Consider the following 22,300-nt stretch of genomic DNA (forward strand, 5'->3'; position numbering starts at 1 on the left):
TCGTCCATATTCAATGCGCTCTCGCGCTCACAAACATACACACGCGCCCGCGCGCGCGCACACGCACGCACGCACGTACGGCAGAAAGCCACCTGCTCTCCCGATTGAGAAAGAAAGAAGAGTTGAGAGGATACAAGGAGTGGAGCAGGGATCTGAACAGACATTTACAAACAGACCCAGCAGAGAGAGACACTGAAAATCTGAGACACACCACCCCAAAGTCACAGAGATCCAAGGAGAGAGGCTGGGACTGGGGAGGACTCCCGTTCACCCATGCTGGCACTTACAGATACCAAAGCCGAGGACACTGGAGTTCAGGTCAATTTTTTTATTATTATTATTTTATTGTATGGCCACACCCATGGATGCTCAGGGGTTATTCCTGGCCCGGTGCTCAGGAATCACTCCTGGCTGGCACAATATGAGACGGGAGGATCTAACCTAGGTCTGCAGCATGTCAGGCAAGCACCCTACCAGCTGCGCTATTGCTCCACCCAAGATCAGTCCTTCTCTGGCTTTGGAAGACCATTGGGAATGAGATGCAAGGAGGACTAGTGAGCTCAGGGCCAGAACCAGGAACAGGAAGCCCAAACTCATGAGGATGAGAACTGGGTGGAGGAAGAAAATGCCTCAGGATCATCCCCAGACACTTTCCAAGGTCACCTCCAAATTCGTCCTAGTGATATTGGTGAACAATTCAAAAGATGTCTCACTTCCTGAAGTTTGACTACAGATATCTTAAAATAGCTCATACTCTCACTCACAATCAACCTGAGTCTCTCATGGTCAACTCCCCACTGGCCCTCAAGGCATCCCATTTACCTCTGTTTATCCCAAAGTAAATGTCCAGCTACCTTCACAATCAAATTCACCCCTACCCTACCCCAAAGTTCACCTCACAGATGACCCTTGATTCACCTAAATTCACTTCATCCAGGTCACATAATAGAACCATGTGTTTCCCCAAGACACCCTAATAGACACCCCTAAAGTCACACTTTCCTATTACCAAGAAAAATTTTCTCAGAAATTCATATTAATAGTATCGCTGACACAAACTCTCAAGGTTACTCAAGGTATTTGTTCTATAACTTTGATCCAACGTTATCTTTTCTGTTATGACTCTTTTGCTCACCCCCAAGTTCCTGGTGACTACATTCACATTCCAGGAATTCGGGCTGCTTTGTATGCAGCCTACCCAAGTTTGATTCCTCACACCCCACATGGTCGTCACTGTGACACCTTGGGGGCGAGCCCACCAAGAATGATCCCTGAGTGCAGAACCAAGAGTAAGCCCTGAGCATCCCCAGTTGTGGTCCCCAAGCCCCAAAGAATTAAAGCCTAAAACTAAAAATTATATCTACACTTTTAAAACCTTTTTGCTATTTTGTTTGCTGTGAGGTTAGTTTTTTCACTTGTGTTTTTTTAATGCTATTAGCCACATCCAACTGTGCTCAAAACCAATAGAGGCATGTCTGGTAGTGCCATCAGGTTTAAGGATCGAGCCTGGGGTCTCTCTCACACACACAAGACATGTGTTGTCCCACTTGAGCTATTTAATTGCTTGCTCCAGGCTCTGTACTTAGAAATCATTCCTTGCTGCCTCAGGGAAACCATACATGGTACCAGACTTGGAACTCAGGTTGATACCTGAAAGCAAAGGTCCTTCCCACCGTACTTCACTCCAGCCCTGTAAACTTGAATTCTAAATTGTTTGAGAACCTCTACTTACAGACCATCTTAGGGCCTATGAATATCAGATCTCGTCAGATACTCCAGAGGATTGTGGGACTATAACTCTGGATGACCCAACCATATATTGTGGGAAAACTGAGGATCTGTGGTTGTGGAATAGCTGGAAAGGATCTAGGTGCATAGAGGTCATTGTTCACACACATTATCTGTCAAGAGATCATCGACCAAGGAGCCCCAGATTGACCAGTGGTCTAGACAGTCCCACTCATGCAGCACCTACCATTGATGTGACAGCTTGCCAGACATGGGGAGAGGCCATGATTTTACTGTTCCTGTGTGACCAGAAGTCAGTCCCTCCCACTTGTATCTCCTTTTGAGGGAACAAGCCCCAAAAGACTCTAGAAGATTTCTCAGTTCCTCTTCGGTTCTGACACACAAGAATACACTGATTTCCAGAAGGCATAATTCAGATTTTAGACCTCAGAGTACACAATCAAAACAGATGACACAGAATAGACTTCAGTCTCCCAGACTCTGAATTCCTTTACTAGATAGATCCAACACTGGAGGAATCTCAGACCACAGGCCCAGGAAGTCTCATAAGAGCACAGGGCAAATTTGGAAATCCCAGACTTCTCACTCTGAAACAACCTACCAGACCTCAGAATCTTGAATCTAGGCTGCAAAACTCAAAATTCAAAACCACTTGTATTCCAAGCCCCAGGTTTCACCACAGCAGGTGAAAAGGTTTCAACATGGGCTGGAGCAATAGTACAGTGGGTTGGGTGTTTGTCTTGCACGCGGCCGACCCAGGTTCGATTCCCAGCATCCCATATGGTCCCCTGAGCACCACCAGGAGTAATTCCTGAGTGAAAAGTGAGGAGTAACCCCTGTGCATCGCCAGGTGTGACCCAAAAAGGAAAAAAAAAAGAAAGAAAGAAAAGGTTTCAACTTCAGGTTTCGATCTCAAGCACCTGGCCCTAAACTCTTAGTCTAGCATGAAAGGGCCCAATTCTAGATGAAAATCAAGGTCTAGACTCCAAGTGTAAGATCTGTCGCTCAAAGACCAGACTCCGAATTCCAAACATGAACTCCAGAACTCAGACTCCAGATCCTATGGATTTTAGGTCACTCTCTGAACGGTGGGAAGCAGAATTAGAGATGCAGAACCCTAGACTCAGATAAGAGTTCTGGGTCCAACATCAAGTGGTATGGATCACTCAGGATCTAGAATTGCTGATGAGATCAGAATCCACTCTTGATAATCAGAATCAGAACCCTCTATTAGACACTGATGTGTGACTCTAGAACCAAGTAACTTCGCTCCAGACACCAAATTCTAAAATTTTAGCTCCATCAATATTTTGCTTAACTCTGCCTCTATCACCATGACAGGGAATTACAAAATTACAATACAAAAGTTTTCAAACCAGAGGGCTGGAGTGATAGCACAGCGGGTAGGACGTTTGCCCAGATTAAATTCCCAGCATACCATATGGTCCCCTGAACACTGCCAGGAGTAATTCCTGAGTGCATGAGCCAGGAGTAACCCCTGAGCATCGCCGGGTGTGACACAAAAAGCAAAACAACAACAACAACAAAGTTTTCAACCCATGTGTCATCATCTCCAGTGGCCGAGGCTGCTCAGACACACAGTCTTAGCTCCAGAGTTGGGACCTTGCCACCATGTGTAGTGTGAGCACAAGGATGGGCATGTGGCCACAGGAGGTCACAGATAAGCAGGTATAAGCCACCTTATTCCCGGGGACAGAAGGGACAGCAATGCATTGATATTCACTGGACGTGTACACAGGGCACAAACTCCAGAGTCTGTGCGAGGATTTAGAATCTGGGTGTCGGGGCCAGAGTGATAGCACAGGGAATAGGGTGTTTGCCTTCCATACAGCCGACCAGGGTTCGATCCCTGGCATCCCATATAGTCCCTTGAACACCACTAGGAGTAATTCCTGAGTGCAGAGCAAGGAGTTACCCCTGACTGTCGCTGGGTGTGGTTCCACGCAAATAAAGAATCTGGTCCGTTCCCATGCCCACACAAATACACCCCCAACACAGTCAAGTCATGTATGACACAGCCATACAGAAGGAGCTTGCCACAGCTCTTTGATATGACTGTGACCTGGTCACTATCATTGTCCCAGGTAGGCTGGCTTAATGGGAAGGTAGAGAGGTGAATTCATCTTCTCAAGGCTGCAGAGCTTAAGCCCAGTTTTAGGAGAGGCTTCAGGGGACACGGTAGCTGCTCAGCTGCTCAGCAGCACAGCTGCCCCAGAGCAAGCCATGGATGTGCTGGGATGGAGGAACCCAGTCCCTCTCACCATGACCTACTCACCTGCAGATACCAGAGGAGGGAGGCATCGAGGAGGAGCCACACTGAGGAGCAGAAGGGCCTGGACTGGTGTCTGGGGACGGAGGAGTGAATGAATCATGAATTGGACAAGGATCCCCCTTCTCACAGCCCAGCCACAGGTACGTTTCCGCTTATATTCCTGACCCCTGGGGCGCCGCAGACTCCCGCACCCAGCATCTTCCACTCATTCCCGGAACACTCCCTTATCCCCAGAACCCTGACTTCAGGGTCCTATGTCCCCAGATCTTGCTCTGGCTTCATGGGCTCCAGCCATGAACACACTGTCCCTCCTCCAACCCCCTGATACTGCTTCTCTGCTGCCCACAGAGACCCTTTGTCTCATTTGTCTTATGTTTCTCTCTCTCCCCTCACTCTCCCTCTCTCTCCCTGTCTATGTCTTCCTTCTCTTTCCCTATCACCCCCTCCTCGCTCCCTCTCCTCCCTTCCTCCCCTCTGTGTGTGTGTGTGTGCGTGCGTGCGTGCGTGCGTGCGTGTGTGTGTGTGTGTGTGTGTGTCTCCTGCTCTCTCTCCTTTCATAGCAGTGCTGGAGTCTCACCCAGGGTTTCAGACCTGGCAAGCTCATGACAGAGCTGGCTCATTGACCCCTTGGGGTCCTGAACACCCAGAGTGACCCCATCCTCTTTCCTCAAATTCCTCACGGTTTGCTTGAAACCCCAGAATCAAGTACTGCTTCCCCGGCTTCAGTTTTATTCTTTACTTTTTATTTGGGGGGGGGGGCACCCCAGGAGTGCTCAAGAGCCATATCTAGCTCTGTGCTCCTCCTTCTAGTGCTCGGGGTCATCTGTGGCACTCAGGATATCATATTCATGCTCAGGGGGTCATAACGGTGTCAGGATTTGATCATTAGCAAGGCAGCAACTGCATGGGAGGACAGACTTTAATGTGATCTGGGATACTGCAGCTTCACCTTCAGGGCAGGAGTGGATCTGGCCTTCCTCTTGCTGAGCTGCTCTGGACTGGCTCGGGGCGGCCTCACTCCTGCCTCTGCTCTTGCAGACACGGTCCATTAGTTCCTTTCCACCCCTCCCCGCACAGTTTACTGTCCCCTGACTCAGAAATCTCACCGACTTTGATGGTTCATCTGCGTGAAATTGCGCCTTCTGACTGTCAGCGGTCAGGCCATTAGAACGCCTTGTTTCTGGTGCCTCCTTCCCTCCCCCAGAGTCCCTGAAGGGTAAGGGGTTGGGCGACACAGGGCCAAGAGTCAGTTCTGGAGAGAAGCAATAGCCCTTGTGACAGCTAGTGACAGGGAAGGGTTTTTTATAAAAGCAGAAATCAAAAGGGCCAAGAAAACAAGTCAAAGGTTGGGAAGGAATTCAGGTACTGGAGGCTTGATCCTGAGCACTGCAAGATCCCCTTATTCCCCGAGGTTGACTCCCAAGCCCTAAGCAGGAATAGTCCCTCTTGGTTCCTGAGGGACTTTGGGCCACCTTGATGCCCTGAGCTCGCTCTTTGTGTTCTCCTTCACCCCCACCTCTCAGCCTCCTGGGAGTGCCCCTTGGTGAGCACAGCCTGCACAAGTGCGCCAGATCTGAGCACGTGCACACGGCAGCGCCAGACGTCCTGCACCCGGGCTCCGGACCTCTCTGCCACCACCATGACCTCATGCTGCTGTGGTTCCTGCTGTCCCCTGGGCCTCTCAGGACAAGGTGTGCGACACCTCCCACACCTGTCGAGTTGCCGGGCTGGGGACTAGGATCCAGCATCAGATGCCCCCTCCCCGCCTTCTCTGGCTCTGCCTCAGCCCCAAGAACCCATCTCCGGGAGCTCCAGCCCTGCACACTTGGCCTGCAGCCCCAGGAAAAAAGCCAGCGGTCAAGGTCAGCCGGCCTGGCCCAGCCAAGCCACAGAGCAAAGCTGAACCACCTGCAGTGCTTCACCGGAGATGGAAGGGGTGTCTCCAGTTCTGAAGCCGAGGTGGGGCCAAGGCTTCATCTGGGTTCAGGCAAGACTGGGAGGGGCCCTGGAGGGGAGGGGGTAAAGGTTCTTAAAGCCTGGGGGCTGATCCCTGCCCAGCTCCGAGCTTGCCACCTGCTTGACACTGATGGACGCCACTGCCACCATGTGCTTCCTGCTCCTGTGCCTGGCCCTGACCCTAGTGGGGACGGGTGAGCAGGTGGGGGGTGGGGTGAGCAGCCGCTGATTCGCAGCCTCTACCCTTGCCTCCTTCCTGGAACTGCCCGAATGCTGTGCCTTGCTCATCCACGCCCATCTGCTCTGCCCAGGGGCAGACCCCGGGTTTTCCTTGGCTCTCTGGGGACCCTGACTCTTCCTAGGAGCACCCCAAATGGCATTGATTCTGGGACTTTGTTCCCCTCCTAATCCTTGTCCTCAGGATCTCCAAGGCCTCCTCTCCCCAGACTCCTCCAGTCCCCTGCCGGCTTAAAGCTGGACCCTCCATTCCCCACCCAAGGGCCCTGCCAGTCCTCCCTGACTGCTGTCTGGTTCTTGCCATCAGATGGTACCCATCCTGGGAGGTCTGGAAATCATCGTTTCTCTGTCATTCTCCCCTGGAACCCCCATCTAGAAACTTCTCTCCTGCAAAAGCCCCAAGAATCCAAAACCACATGCTCCTTCCCCTGCTTCCATCTTTCCTCCAGTTGAATCCCTCCTTAACTGCACCGTCATGTAGGACACCCATGGGCCCCAAATCCCTCAACATCCCTGTGGTCCTGCACCACAAGCCCCCAGGGCCCCAATATGTGAGGCCATAGACCCAGACCGGAAATGTGTCTTCTGTAAGTACCCCAAGAATCAGGGTCCCAGAAAGACTTCCTGATTTCTCTACCCAAAGCACCTTCAATCCTGGCCTGGGGCCCCCTCTGAAAACCCTACTCCTGCCTCATAGGACCCCGCTCCCCAGCCCCCCTTTCTTTTCATGCATTGGTTCAAAACCCCAAGTTCCCCATCCGACTGAGCTGGCTGGCACCTTCTGGCACAAATCATGGAACCCCAGATTCCCCCGTCTGCATGCTCCTTCCTGATGGCCCAGGGTGCATTCTTTTCAGAATTCCCAAAGCCTGATCACGTGCCCGACCTGATCTTTACTCCTCCATATGCTCCCCTACTTTCTGTGAGGATTCTTCCTGCTCTCCCAAACCTCCCTTCTTAGCACTGGGGGGTCTCTTCTCCCCAGACCAACACCCCGAAGCCCCAAGCCCAATACCCAGCCTCTTTTCCTTCTTCGTCTTTGGCGGTGGCGGGGCTCTGTGCTCCCAGCACTGTCTGCCCTCACCTCAGTTTCACATGCAGACCCCCAGCCCAGCAGTCAAGACCCCTCTCCCTGTCCTGCCATGGCACCCCTAACCCAGAGTTACCCCCACAGGCGCTGTACCCCCGCATCCAGGTGTCCAGATCCATTCCCGGATTATAGGAGGTTGGGAATGTGACAAACATTCCCGGCCCTGGCAGGCACTTCTGACTCTCACGGACAAGCACCATGGAATATGTGGGGGTGTCCTCGTGCATCCCCAGTGGGTGCTCACAGCGGCCCACTTAAAAAAAGAGTAAGTGGGGACAGGGGACATGCAGAATCAGGGGACAACAGTGCCTTTTGTGGCTGTGCCAGTTTTGGGGCTCTGACTATAGGGGTTCCTGTCCCATGTGACTAGGAATCCCATATCTCTCTGTCCCTGTGTATTGTCTCTCTATCTCTTTCTCCATCTCTCCCACACTCTCTCTCATTTCTTCTTCCCTTCCATCTCTCTGGGTCTCAACCTCACTACCTCTGCCCACAGCCTTCCTGAGCACCTTCCCCCTGCTATGGTTCAAGTGGGTCCTCAGGGTCCCCAGAGAATGTGTGGAAATCGGAATTCTCATCCCCCCCCCCCAGCCTGCCATTCTGGGTGGTCGTTCCTTCCAGGGGCACTGGACAGGGATGGAGGAGGACAGGGGAAGATGGTTCCAGAGGAGGCAGAGCTGGGAGCTTTGGGCCAGGCACCTGCCTCGTAGAGGCTCTGACCCCCAGCAAGCTGCAACTATGCCCAGAACCTCCTCCCCGTGGCCCACAGGTCTACCTTCTCCGCCCGTTTCCCTTGTTCTCCCTGGCCTGGTTCTGTCAGGTTCTGTCTTGGTCTCTCACCCCTGCTTCTTTTCTGTGGCTCATTGTCGTCTTCAACCCTTTGCTCTGTGAGTCTAACTAACTTGCCATGTCTACCCCACCGCGGCCCCTCCCCCATCCATCCTCCCTTGTGTCCCTCCCTTTGTCCCTGTCCCTTGTGTCCCTCCCTTTGTCCCTGTCCCTGTCCTTCACTTTCTCTAGCTCTCATCTTTGTACACGCGCTCTCTTCTCTCTTCCTCCTAACTCTGCATCTTTCTTCCTCCTCCCTCCCTCCCTCTCTGTCTCTGTACGTCTCTCTGTCTCTCTCTACATCTTACTCTCTCCCTCTGTCTCTCTCTGTCTCTCTCTGTCTCTCTGTCTCTCTGTCTCTCTCTCTCTCTCTCTCTCTCTCTCTCTCTCTTCCCCCACCACAGGCTTTCTCTTTCAGATTCTTCGCCTGTCTCCCTCACAGTGCCTTTTGCCTCTGCCCTCCATCCTCTCTCCTCAGCAATTATAAGGTCTTGTTGGGGCTTCACGACCGTTTCTCAAATGATGGCACAGTCCAGGAAGCCCAGGTCAGCGCCAGCTTCCCGCACCCTCTCTACAACATGACTCTCCGGAACCTCCTGGAGAGTAGCGAAATGAATTGGGCCAACTACTATAAGACCTTCTCTGGAGCGGATTTCAGCCACGACCTCATGCTACTGCGCCTGGAGAAGCCTGTTCAGCTAACGCCTGCAGTGCAGGTCCTGGACCTGCCCACCCAGGAGCCCCAAGTGGGGAGCATGTGTTATGCCTCTGGCTGGGGCAGCATCAATCCAAACTATGCAAGTATGACACGGACAGCCCTTCTGCAAGTTAGGAAGTGGAGGGTCGGATTGTGGGGGGCCAAGCAATAGAGCCTGTGGGTCTAGGGACAAGGTGAAGGGTTAGGGATGACAGGAGGAATGAGGTCCTCTGAGTATGAAGGGATGGGGTAAGGAAAACGGGTGAGAGAAGGGGTGAGGGTGTGGCGGGAGCTCTGGGTCTGGAAGAAGGTGGAGAAGCAGGCCCAAAATAGTATCTCTAAGGGGCTAGAGCCATAGCACAATGGGTAAGGTGTTTGCCTTGCATGCGGCTGACCTGGGTTCGATCCCCAGCATCCCATATGGTCCCCCGAGCATCGCCAGATGTGATCCAAAAAGAAAAAAAGTTGTCTCTCTATCCTTTGTAGATTTCATCCGTCCTGTGAAGCTCCAGTGTGTGGATCTCACGCTCCTGTCCAATGATGTATGTTCCCACGTCCACATGTATAAGATTACTGAATTCATGCTGTGTGCTGGACACATGGAGGGTGGCAAGGATAGCTGCAAGGTGAACCTGCCATCCCCCGAGGGAACCCCAGTCAGCATCTGACCCCCCCCAAGGGTCCCCATATCCCCCTTTTCCTCAAATGCATAGTGGTCACAAGACCGAGACAGCTGTGAGCAGGAGCTCAGCTAGAAGGGCTTGGGGTCCCCGACAAGGCTGCCACTGCTCTTCCCGCTGACCTGTCTCCCCAATCCACAAGTGCCCTCCAGCCTAGCCAGCACTTGCCCACTGCCCCGCTCCTGGAATCTCACTCAGAGACAGTGTTCCATTTCCCCTTTGCTGGCAGTGGCCTCCGAGAGTCCCCATCTGAGAGTGCCTGGGCTCTGCAAGCCGACCCCCTTCCTGACCTCTCCCTCCCACTCCCCTCTGTGCTATAGGGTGACTCCGGGGGTCCACTCATCTGTGATGGGGTATTTCAAGGAGTCGCATCCTGGGGCTCTACCCCATGTGCTCAACCAAATACGCCTGGAGTCTATGTCAAAGTATTCTCATACATCAACTGGATCCGGGAGACCATTGCAACACACAGCTAAATACCTCACCCCAACCCAGGCCAGCGTAGCCCCTTAGCCACAATAAAATCAAATTCAAATCAAGTTTCAGAGCTTCCTCACTCATTTTAAGATGCACATCCTAGGGCAGAGAGATTATCCAGTGAAAAGCGCCTCCCCGTGGCGCTTTTGCATGTGGTCACCCTGGGCTCAATCCCCTGTACCACATTGGTCCCCATCCCTCCAGGAGTGATCCCTGAGTACAGCTGGGACACCGGGTTTGTCACCATCCCAGAAAGCTCCCGGTCAGCATGAAGGTTGAGGAGCACCATGAAGAGCTTCCTCCTGAGTTCCTTGTCACCACATGGGGGCAGGCTGGTTCCCACTGGGCATTAGCAGCTTCCAGGGAAGCTCAGGTGTGATGCCTAAAGGAGAGTACAGAGGAGGTGTAGTGAGAGAGGTGTAGAGAGGGACAGCATATGCTTCCTGGGTTGTCCTCTGTGTGCAGTCTGGACTCTGTTACAAGTGCTCTGCATGGAGGCTCACTGTGGTCACTCAGCCCACAGTTCCGTGGACAGCCTTCTCTCACTACACATATCTGAGGTTTCATTTTTTGAAATTTATTCATTTATTTATACACCCAGCCATTCTCAGGGATTACTTCTGGCTCTGCACTCAGAAATGACCCCAGGCAATGCTTGAGGATGATATGGGATGCCAAGACCCAAGTCAACTGTGTCCTGATCATGCGCTCTGACCCTGCCCAAGTGGTTTAAATAGTTTAGAGATCCTCAAAGGTCAGGCTTGATAGGTTTAACAGCAGATGCTCAGCTCTCCCTCGGGCTCACCCCACCCGGCCCAGGGCCTTCCAGGAGTTTGCCACAGGTCCCATCTCTGTCCGGCCGAGACCACACCCCTTCCTGACAAGACCACGTCTCTTCCTGCAGAGGCCACGCCCCTTTCTGCAGAGGACCTGTCCTTGCCAACACACAGTGTCAGTGAGCAGATGCCCCAGCACAGGGTCACTAAGAGGGATGCCTGTGCCACTCAGCGTTTCACAGTTCATCCCAAAGAGCATCTGGCTGAGGATAATCAGGAACCTTGGCACCAACAAGAAGCCAGCGGCAGATGGCAGGGACACGGGGGCCCTCAAAAGAAGAGAGAAGAGACATCCTCAGCCAAACTCCGTGCATGCAGTACGCGCCTGTGCAAGCGCGCACACACACACGACTACCAGAAAGGCACCCAACCTCCCCGCCTGCCAAAGAGAAAGAGCAACTGAGAGAACCCAAGACAGCAGAGCAGAAATCAGAACAGACATTCACAAACAGACCCAGTGGAGAGACACCGAAAATATGAGAGGTACCACCCCAAAGCCACAAAGACAAAGACACCCAAGGAGAGAGGCCCAGCCAGGGGAGGAGCTCCTTCACCCATGCCGGCACTTACCAGTGTCAGGATGAAGGAGCAGTAACCTTATGGCCAGCCGACACAGGAACCCAGACTCATGGATGAGAACCTGGGGAGGGCAATGTCTCAGAACCATTCCCAAAACTTTCCTAGGTTACCTCCAAATTCACTTTACTGACAACTGTGAACAACCCAACAGACACCACCCTCCTCCCACAAAGTTTTGCTACAGGTACCCTCAAAGTTACTTACTTTCACTCACAATATCAACCTGAGTCCATCACAGTCAACTCAAAGTATTGCCCACAGTCTTCAGAGCCTCCCTGTCACCCCCACTCATCCCAAAGCAAACCCTCAGCTACCATTTATTCAATATAGTATCACTCATTCACCCCCACCAGGCTCACAACAGGGGAATGCGTGTCGATGGGCACATTGATGGCATTTAGTGAGCACATCAAGGACAGGCACACGGAGAGCAGGGGCCGGGGATTCTACACAGCGATCAGAAGACACCCTTCTGCCAGAGTAAGCCATGAGTAGTTTCTTATTCCAATTTTATCCATGGTGCCCCTACACATAAAAGGCCCTAAAACGTATTTTTAGTTTATTATAATTTTTAATTTTTAACTTAGTCACTGTAAAACTACAAAGATGGGGCCAGAGTGATAGTATAGTGGGGAGGGTGTTTTCCTTGCACGCAGCCAACCCAACGGGTTCAATCCCCGTTCAATCTCCGGCATCCCATAGCACCCCCTGGAGTGATACCTGAGTGCAGAGCCAGGAGTAACCCCTGAGCATTGCTGGGTGTGACCCAAAAGAAAATAAAACCTACAAACTTATTCAATTTGGGTTCCAAGAATACAATGTTTCAACACAGACCCCTTCTCAGTGGCCACTCTGTCCACCAATGCCCACCCCCGAAACTCATTTATCTTCCACCCACCAGAAAGGCCCTAAAGTCTTATTCTGTGCTTGCCTGGTGCACATCTACAGCCAGAAGATACTTGTCATCTCTTCTAGTCTTTCCTGGTTGCAAAATGCAAACCCCTCCCGCTCTAAGATCTGAACTGTTTTATCCAGAGGGATATCCCTACCTTGAATTGGGATGGCGAATCCAAGAGAAAGGCCTAGAGAAGTGGATTCACTTTTCTCCAGGCTAGTCAGAGAGGAAGGGGCAACCCCTGAGCTTTAAGCCCAGGACTGGGAGAGGTCTCATGGGACACGGGCCTCAGAATGCCTCTGCTCTCCTCCCAAGATACTTTGGGGTGGTGTAGAATATCAGGGTGTAGTGGGGGATGATGACCCAAGAAAACATGGATGTCCTAAGATAGAGGGCACCCAATTCCTATTACCGATACACACACACACACACACACACACACACACACACACACACACACCTGCAGACTCCAGCAGGAAGGAGGCAATGAGGAGAGGCCACACTTTGGAGGGGGCACTAGGCTTCGGCTGATGTCTCGGAAGAGAATAGAATGAATGAATCATGAATTGGGTGAAGGTCCCTCTTCTGCCCCAGTTGGACCCCTCCAATCTCACTCCCTAGCCCCCGACTGATTTTCCTCCCAGATTCCCAATCCCTTGGGTGCACAGATTCCCACACCCAGCATCTTCCACTTGGTCCCGAAACACTCTCTCATCCCCAGTGGACTGCGTGGGAGCTCCTGTCTCCACAGACCTAACCCAGCCTCTCCCTGGACCTTGGTCTCCAGCTATGGACACACTGACCCTCCTCCAACTCTCCTAACTCTGCCTCAACCCTGTTGTTCCTGGATTCTCTTTTCCTTGTCCTGCCTGTCTGTCTGCCTCTGTCTGTTACTCTGTCTGTGTCACTCTCTGCTTTCCTAGGGTCTCACCCAAGATTTCAGACCCAACATGCCTACAGCTGAGCTGCCTCTCCACCGCCGTTGGAGTCTTTTTCATCCAGAGTGTCCCGTGTCCCCTTCTCTCAAATTCCACACGGTTTGCCAGCTCCCCCAGAATCAAATGCTCTTCCCCCAGCTTCAGTTTTATTCTTTACTTTTCTGTTTGGGTGCGCACCCAGTTGTGCTCAAGAGCCGTATCTAGCTCTGTGCTCTAGAGCTCCTCTTTCTGGTGCTCGGGGTCATCTGTGGCACTCAGGATATCATATTCATACTCAGGCGGACATAACGGTGTCAAGATTTGATCATTAGCGAGGCAGAAACTGCACGAGAGGCCAGAGCTTTGATGCCTGTGCGACCTGGGACACTGCAGCTTCACCTTCAGGGCAGGAGTGGATCTGGTCTTCCTCTTGCTGGGCTGCTCTGGGCTGGCTCGGGGCAGCCTCACTCCTGCCTCTGCTCTTGCAGACACGGTCCATTAGTTCCTCTCCACCCCTCCCCGCATAGTTTACTGTCCCCTGACTCAGAGATCTCACCCACTCCAGATTCTACAGCAGTATCAAAGGTGGTTTGGATGACAGAAGAAGGGAACAGCAAACAGAATACCTGAATTTACAAGGTGCCGGCCCCACCCAGTGTGGAGGGTGGATTATGAGGGCTGGCATGTCCCTGGGAGTTGGGATCACAGGTTGGTGGGGCAGAGAAATGGGTAAGGAGTATTTCTGCATTTATTATGTTGTGACTCTTTTGAGGGTGGCTTCAACTGCAGGTGGTCAGAATTTCTCTTTCTGCTCTGGCTTGAGGTCGCTCCTGGCTGGGTTGTCTAATGCCAATCAGATTGGCACCTTCGACCTCCTTCCCATGGTTGGCCATAGAGAATGAACATACAGGGAGACAAACACATAAAGAGAGAAACACACACACAAGGACTGTCCAAGATGTAGGTGGCTCGGGCAGCCACCCTAGAATTCACATTCAGTCTGCACAAGATCACTCCCCACGCTCACCTCACCAGACAACCAACCGGTGAGCCATCACTGAGAGACACGTTAAGACAGTTAGTGAGCATAGCAACACTCAGTAAGTACATAAAGAGCAGAGGCCGTGGAATTTACTCTACTATGGAGAGGCCCCTGTGTAAACTCACACAAGTATAGGGGGGCTCGGCACCCACACGGCGGCGGCTCTATCTCTCCCGCCACCCGCGTTCGGTAGTCTCACCCTTCTACCACCCCGGAGAGGTCGATGGCGATGGTCAGGCGGAGGAAGGAACGAGGGCCAGGCTGGTTGGTATTAGTCGTAGTTTATTCTGATTCCTTCCTCTTCTCCTCCGTCTCTCTATCCCTCCCTTTTGCCCAATCTACTGTCCCTATATCCCCCTCCAAGAGCAATTCGGGAAGACAATGACATAGGTGTGGTCACAATCAATAGGGGTGGAGATGAACAGGGGTAGAAATCTTAGCCTCAGGGAAGACCGCTCCTAGGACAGATCCTTCCTTAGCAGGAGGACCCACCCTAGAGCAGAATTCCATGGGCGTGCCTCTCCTCTCCTTGTCCGACAAGCATATAAAATATTATATAAATCATTTTGTATGGATACAGTAAGAAATATCTTAAACTTATAGAATTGCTCTCCTAGGGCCATCTCGATCTCAGACTACGGTGTTCAGGCCAGATAGTCTTTCCCACCCCTAGCAGGATCCTAGTCTTGTCGTTACCTTGGATCATGACAGCATTTGTCCATGATCAAACTCTTAACTTATAGTTAAGAATCGTGGCACTTTGGCCTGGCCCATTTCGCTGCCAGGGTAGCTCACTGCTTGCCCTGGGTCCATTCAGTCCCTCGTCGGGACCCTGCTTTTGGGGTGTTAGGAACTATGGGCAACTGAGGCTTAAGTCGAGAAAGCAGATGCCCAGGAGTGAATAATATTCAAGGCCAATCAAATCCTAAATTACAAAGCATAATGTTAACGGTCTTCCTGTATCTATACAAAAAGGATATTACTTTAAAGTAAACTGTTCATAAGGCATAAGGAGAGGAGAAAGGCAATATTTCACTCATACATATAAAATCATAGATTTCTGGGAAACTGATCTTACAAATTAACAAAGTCTGATTAAGGGGAAAGCTGATTAACTGGGTGGGAGAGCATAGGGAAGACTGTTTACAGATAAACACAATGGAAGTGGAAGTGCTTCAGGAGCACTGAGGTGGGTGTAACCAGATAAAGCCTAAGCTTCTTGAAGGACAAAGCAATGTTACCCAACAGGCCCCTTGTAATATAAAGTCCTGACATGGTGGTGCCCAACCAGATCATGAGACTGGGTCCTTGGACGCTGCCCTGCAATCAGGAAGCAGAACCAGTACCCCACTTTGATCTAAGTCGGCCATTTGAAGCTTGTGAGTCTGATCTACAAAAGGCCAAGCCCACTCTCTGGCATCAGCAAGTTCTCTGTACAAAGAAGCAGCCCTCCCCTTCCCACATACCTCAGACCTAGCTAACCTTTACATGTAAATGTCCCCTCCTATTTATCACAGACCCCAGGTGTGAGGAATTCATGACCTGCGGGGCCTAGTGCTGGACTATGTTTTCGTCCCGCAGAAATTGTAACTGACCATGCTTCCCTTCCTGGAGATTGTAACTCTTTGCTTCTTAAACAGGGGGGGAAATGTATAGTTTGATACATGCTCATCCTGTACCTCCCAATCTTTATTTTGATCCTTTCTGCTCTCTTAAATTTCATGGAGGTGTTTACTATAGGAGATCAAATAAAAGGGGGCTGTGAAAGCTGGGCTAGGTCCCTGAGCAAGCCTTGGCCCGCTGTGCTTCTTCATTCCTCTCACGTGTCGTGTCTCTGCACCTCTGAGCCTCTGACTGAACCATACAACACTGAGAGTTTCCCTTCTATTTCTGCCCATACCACCCAACACCCGACAGACACTAAACAGTCTTATTCTATGCATCTCAAACGCCCATTTGCAGTCAGAAGTTATTTGTCATCTATCCTTGTCTTTCATGCTCTAATTTTCTTCCCTGTGTGCAGGTTGTTGTGTTTTGCGGTAGTTTGTTTGTTTGTTTGTGTGTTACAGGGCTATGCCCCACAATGTTCAGGAATTACTCCTGGCAGTGCTCGTGGCAACACAGGGAGTGCTAGGATTCAAAACCAGCTTGGCCACATGCAAGGCACTGCCCTACCCACTGTAGCATTGCTCAAACCCACCAGGGCATATGTTTGCAAACCCTTTGAATTCTATGATGTGAACTATTTTCATGGTCACGGTCCTCCCGTTGTTCGTTGATTTGCTTGAGCGGGCCCAGTAACGTCTCCATCATGAGATTTGTTGTTACTGTGTTTGGTATATCGAGTACGTCATGGGTAGCTTGCCAGGCTCTCCAAGAGGGGCGGAGGAATCGAACTCGGGTCTGCCATGTTGGCCACTTGTAAGGCAAGCGCCCTACCGCTGTGCTGAACTATTTTATTCAGAGGAATATTTCAGTCTTCAGTCTTTGTGTCCTCTGTATGGAATACATCCCCTTTCTGTCACCATGCCAGCGTCCCAGGACACTTTGATGGTTCATCTGTGTGAAATTGCGCCTTCTGACTGTCAGCGGTCAGGCCATTAGAACGCCTTGTTTCTGGTGCCTCCTTCCCTCCCCCAGAGTCCCTGAAGGGTAAGGGGTTGGGCGACACAGGGCCAAGAGTCAGTTCTGGAGAGAAGCAATAGCCCTTGTGACAGCTAGTGACAGGGAAGGGTTTTTTATAAAAGCAGAAATCAAAAGGGCCAAGAAAACAAGTCAAAGGTTGGGAAGGAATTCAGGTACTGGGGGCTCAATCCTGAGCACCGCAAGATCCCCTTATTCCCCGAGGTTGACTCCCAAGCCCTAAGCTGGAATAGTCCCTCTTGGTTCCTGAGGGACTTTGGGCCACCTGGATGCCCTGAGCTCGCTCTTTGTGTTCTCCTTCGCCCCCACCTCTCAGCCTCCTGGGAGTGCCCTTGGCGAGCCCTGCACAAGTGCGCCAGATCTGAGCACGTGCACACGGCAGCGCCAGACGTCCTGCACCCGGGCTCCGGACCTCTCTGCTACCACCACGACCTCATGCTGCTGTGGTTCCTGCTGTCCCCTGGGCCTCTCAGGACAAGGTGTGCGACACCTCCCACACCTGTCGAGTTGCCGGGCTGGGGACTAGGGTCCAGCATCAGATGCCCCCTCCCCGCCTTCTCTGGCTCTGCCTCAGCCCCAAGAACCCATCTCCGGGAGCTCCAGCCCTGCACACTTGGCCTGCAGCCCCAGGAAAAAAGCCAGCGGTCAAGGTCAGCCGGCCTGGACCAGCCAAGCCACAGTGCAAAGCTGAACCACCTGCAATGCTCCACCGGAGATGGAAGGGGTGTCTCCAGTCCTGAAGCCGAGGGGGGGCCAAGGCTTCATCTGGGTTCAGGCAAGACTGGGAGGGGCCCTGGAGGGGAGGGGGTAAAGGTTCTTAAAGCCTGGGGGCTGATCCCTGCCCAGCTCCGAGCTTGCCACCTGCTTGACACTGATGGACGCCACTGCCACCATGTGCTTCCTGCTCCTGTGCCTGGCCCTGACCCTAGTGGGGACGGGTGAGCAGGTGGGGGGTGGGGGGAGCAGCCGCTGATTCGCAGCCTCTACCCTTGCCTCCTTCCTGGAACTGCCCGAATGCTGTGCCTTGCTCATCCACGCCCATCTGCTCTGCCCAGGGGCAGACCCCGGGTTTTCCTTGGCTCTCTGGGGACCCTGACTCTTCCTAGGAGCACCCCAAATGGCATTGATTCTGGGACTTTGTTCCCTTCCTAATCCTTGTCCTCAGGATCTCCAAGGCCTCCTCTCCCCGGACTCCTCCCGTCCCCTGCCGGCTTAAAGCTGGACCCTCCATTCCCCACCCAAGGGCCCTGCCAGTCCTCCCTGACTGCTGTCTGGTTCTTGCCATCAGCTGGTACCCATCCTGGGAGGTCTGGAAATCATCGTTTCTCTGTCATTTTCCCCTGGAACCCCCCATCTAGAAAATTCTCTCCTGCAAAAGTTCCCAGAACCCAAAACCACATGCTCCTTCTCCTGGAGAATTTCCATCTTTCCTCCAGTTGAATCCCTCTTTAACTGCACCTCCTTGGAGGACACTCATGGGTCCCAAATCCCTCACCATCCTTGGGGTCCTGCACCACAAGACCCCAGGGCCCCAACATGTGAAGCCATAGGCCCAGATGGAAATGAGTCTTCTGTGAGTCCCCGAAAGAATCAGGGTCCCAGGAAGACTTCCTGATTTCCCTACCCCTAGCACCTTCAATCCTGGCACAGGGTCCCCTCTGAAAATCCCATACCTGCCTCATAGGACCCCGCTCCCCAGCCCCCCTTTCTTTTCATGCATTGGCTCAAAACCCCAAGTTCCCCATCCGACTGAGCTGGCTGGTACCTTCTGGCACAAATCATGGAACCCCAGATTCCCCCATCCTGATGGCCCAGGGTGCATTCTTTTCAGAATCCCCAAAGCCCAATCACGTGCCCGACCTTATCTTCACTCCTCCATATGCTCCCCTACTTTCTGTAAGGATTCTTCCTGCTCTCCCAAACCTCCCTACTTAGCACTGGGGGTCTCTTCTCCCCCAGACCAACACCCCGAAGCCTCAAGCCCAAGACCCAGCCTCTTTTCCTTCCTCGTGTTTGGTGGTGGCGGGGCTCTGTGCTCCCAGCACTGTCTGCCCTCACCTCAGTTCCACATGCAGACCCCCAGCCCAGCAGTCAAGACCCCTCTCCCTGTCCTGCCATGGCACCCCTAACCCAGAGTTACCCCCACAGGCGCTGTACCCCCGCATCCAGGTGTCCAGATCCATTCCCGGATTATAGGAGGTTGGGAATGTGACAAACATTCCCGGCCCTGGCAGGCACTTCTGACCCTCACGGACAAGCACCATGGAATATGTGGGGGTGTCCTCGTGCACCCCCAGTGGGTGCTCACAGCAGCCCACTGCAAAAAGACGTGAGTGGGGACAAGGGACATGCTGAATCAGGGGACAACAGTGCCTTTTGTGACTGTGTCAGTTTTGGGGCTCTGGCTGTAGGGGTTCCTGTCCCGTGTGACTAGGAATCCCATATCTCTCTGCCCCTGTGTATTGTCTCTCTATCTCTTTCTCCATCTCTCCCGCACTCTCTCTCATTTCTTCTTCTCATTTCTTCACTCTCTCTCATTTCTTCTTCATTTCATTCATCTCTCTGGGTCTCAACCTCACTACCTCTGCCCACAGCCCTCCTGAGTAACTTCCCCCTGCTTTGGTTCATGTGTGTCCTCAGGCTCCACAGAGAGTGTGTGGAAATGGGAATTCTCATCCCCCTCAGCCTACCATCCTGGGTGGTCATTCCTTCCGGGGCACTGGACAGGGATGGGGGAGGACAGGGAAGATGGTTCCAGAGGAGGCAGAGCTGGGAGCTTTGGGCCAGGCACCTGCCTCGTAGAGGCTCTGACCCCCAGCAAGCTGCAGCTATGCCCAGAACCTCCTCCCCGTGGCCCACAGGTCTACCTTCTCCACCCGTTTCCCTTGTTCTCCCTGGCCTGGTTCTGTCAGGTTCTGTCTTGGTCTCATCCCTGCTTCTTTTCTGTGACTCATTGTCGTCTTCAACCCTTTGCTCTGTGATTCTAACTAACTTGCCATGTCCAACCCACCACGGCCCCTCCCCCATCCATCCTCCCTTGTGTTCCCTTTGTCCCTGTCCCTGTCCTTCACTTTCTCTAGCTCTTATCTTTGCACATGCGCTCTCTTCCTCCTAACTCTGCATCTGTCTTCCTTCTCCCTCCCTCCCTCTCTGTCTCTGTACGTCTCTCTGTCTCTCTCTACATCTTTCTCTCTGTCTCTCTCTCCCTCTTACTCTCTCTCTCTCGCTCTGTCTCTCTCGGTCTCTCTGTCTCTCTGACTCTCTGTCTCTCTCTCTCTCTCCCTCTCTCTCTCTCTCTTTTCCCCCACCACAGGCTTTCTCTTTCAGATTCTTCGCCTGTCTCCCTCACAGTGCCTTTTGCCTCTGCCCTCCATCCTCTCTCCTCAGCAATTATAAGGTCTTGTTGGGGCTTCACGACCGTTTCTCAAATGATGGCACAGTCCAGGAAGCCCAGGTCAGCGCCAGCTTCCCGCACCCTCTCTACAACATGACTCTCCGGAACCTCCTGCAGAATAACAAAATGAACTGGACCTACTACCATAAGACCTTCTCTGGAGCGGATTTCAGCCACGACCTCATGCTGCTGCGCCTGGAGAAGCCTGTTCAGCTAACGCCTGCAGTGCAGGTTCTGGACCTGCCCACCCAGGAGCCCCAAGTGGGGAGCATGTGTTATGCCTCTGGCTGGGGCAGCATCGATCCAAACTATGAAAGTATGACACGGACAGCCCTTCTGCAAATCAGGAAGTGGAGGGCCGGATTGTGGGGGGCCAAGCAATAGAGCCTGTGGGTCTAGGGACAGCGTGAAGGCTTTAGGATGGACAGAGTGAGGTCCTCTGAGTATGAAGGGATTGGGTGAGGAAAGGGGGTGAGAGAAGGGGTGAGGGTGTGGCGGGAACTCTGAGTCTGGAAGAAGAGTGGGGAAGCAGCGTCAAAATAGTGTCTCACTGGAGGCTGGAGTGATGGAACTGTTGGTAGGGTGTTTGCCTTGCACGCGGCTGACCTGGGTTCGATCCCCAGCATCCCATATGGTCCCCCGAGCACCGCCAGGAGTAAATCCTGAGTGCAGAGCCAGGAGTAACCGTGAGCATCGCCAAATGTGACCCAAAAAGAAAAAAAACAGTGTCTCTCTGGCCTTGTAGATTCCAACATTCGTCCTGAGAAGCTCCAGTGTGTGGATCTCACGCTCCTGTCCAATGATGTATGTTCCCGCGTCCACATGTTTAAGATGACTGAGGTCATGCTGTGTGCTGGATATATGAAGGGCGGCAAGGATAGCTGCACGGTGAGCCTGCCATCCCCCAGGGAACCCCAGTCAGCATCTGACCCCCCCAACGGTCCCCATATCCCCCTTTTCCTCAAATGCATAGTGGTCACAAGACCGAGACAGCTGTGAGCAGGAGCTCAGCTAGAAGGGCTTGGGGTCCCCGACAAGGCTGCCACTGCTCTTCCCGCTGACCTGTCTCCCCAATCCACAAGTGCCCTCCAGCCTAGCCAGCACTTGCCCACTGCCCCGCTCCTGGAATCTCACTCAGAGACAATGTTCCATTTCCCCTTTGCTGGCAGTGGCCTCCGAGAGTCCCCATCTGAGAGCTCCTGGGCTCTGCAAGCCGACCCCCTTCCTGACCTCTCCCTCCCACTCCCCTCTGTGCTATAGGGTGACTCCGGGGGTCCACTCATCTGTGATGGGGTATTTCAAGGAGTCGCATCCTGGGGCTCTACCCCATGTGCTCAACCGAAAAAGCCTGGAGTCTACGTTAAAGTATTCTCATACATCAACTGGATCCGGGAGATCATTGCGACACACAGCTAAATACCTCACCCCAACCCAGCCCAGTCTAGCCCCTTACCCACAATAAAATCAAATTCAAATTAAGTTTCGGGGCCTTCTTATTCACGTCAAGATTCACATACTAGGGCAGAGAGACTGTCCAGTGAGAAGTGCTTCCTTCGCATGTGGCTGCCCTGGGTTCAATCCCCTGTACCACATTGGGTCCCCATCCCTCCAGGAGTGATCCCTGAGAACAGCTGAGACACTGGGTTTGTCATCAGCCCTGGAAGCTCCTGGGCAGCCTGAAAGTTGAGGAGCACCATGAAGAGCTTCCTCCTGAGTTCCTTGTCACCACATGGGGGCAGGCTGGGTCCCACTGGGCATTAGCAGCTTCCCGTGAAGCTCGGGGTGTGGTGCCGAAAGGAGAGTACAGAGGAGGTGTAGAAAGTGAGTGGACTGGTCAGGGACAGGGTGTGCTTCCTGAATCGTCCTCTGTGGGCAGTCTGGATTCTGTTATGAGTGCTCTGAATGGGGGCTCACTGTGGTCACCAAGCCCACAGCTCTGTAGATGGCCTTCCTTTGATGCACATGTCTGAGGAAGTTATTTATTTAT

General features: G+C 52.7%; 2 protein-coding genes across 2 annotated transcripts; both read left to right on the top strand.

Moving 5' to 3' along the window:
* Window positions 1–6,146: 6,146 nt before the first annotated feature.
* LOC130043349 (blarina toxin-like) lies at window positions 6,147–10,006 on the top strand. The gene is made up of 5 exons (XM_056135603.1): window positions 6,147–6,192; window positions 7,410–7,590; window positions 8,632–8,954; window positions 9,337–9,476; window positions 9,851–10,006. The coding sequence occupies exons 1-5, from the start codon at window positions 6,147–6,149 to the stop codon at window positions 10,004–10,006; spliced, it is 846 nt and encodes a 281-aa protein (XP_055991578.1).
* A 7,805-nt stretch (window positions 10,007–17,811) lies between these two features.
* Window positions 17,812–21,729, top strand: LOC130044124 (blarina toxin-like). Its single transcript, XM_056136720.1, has 5 exons — window positions 17,812–17,857; window positions 19,068–19,248; window positions 20,307–20,629; window positions 21,059–21,201; window positions 21,574–21,729. Exons 1-5 carry the CDS (start codon window positions 17,812–17,814, stop codon window positions 21,727–21,729), a joined length of 849 nt encoding a protein of 282 aa, XP_055992695.1.
* Window positions 21,730–22,300: the final 571 nt, after the last annotated feature.

Source organism: Sorex fumeus, unplaced genomic scaffold (genome assembly GCF_029834395.1).
Source record: "Sorex fumeus unplaced genomic scaffold, SorFum_2.1 ptg000122l, whole genome shotgun sequence".
Taxonomy (NCBI): domain Eukaryota; kingdom Metazoa; phylum Chordata; class Mammalia; order Eulipotyphla; family Soricidae; genus Sorex; species Sorex fumeus.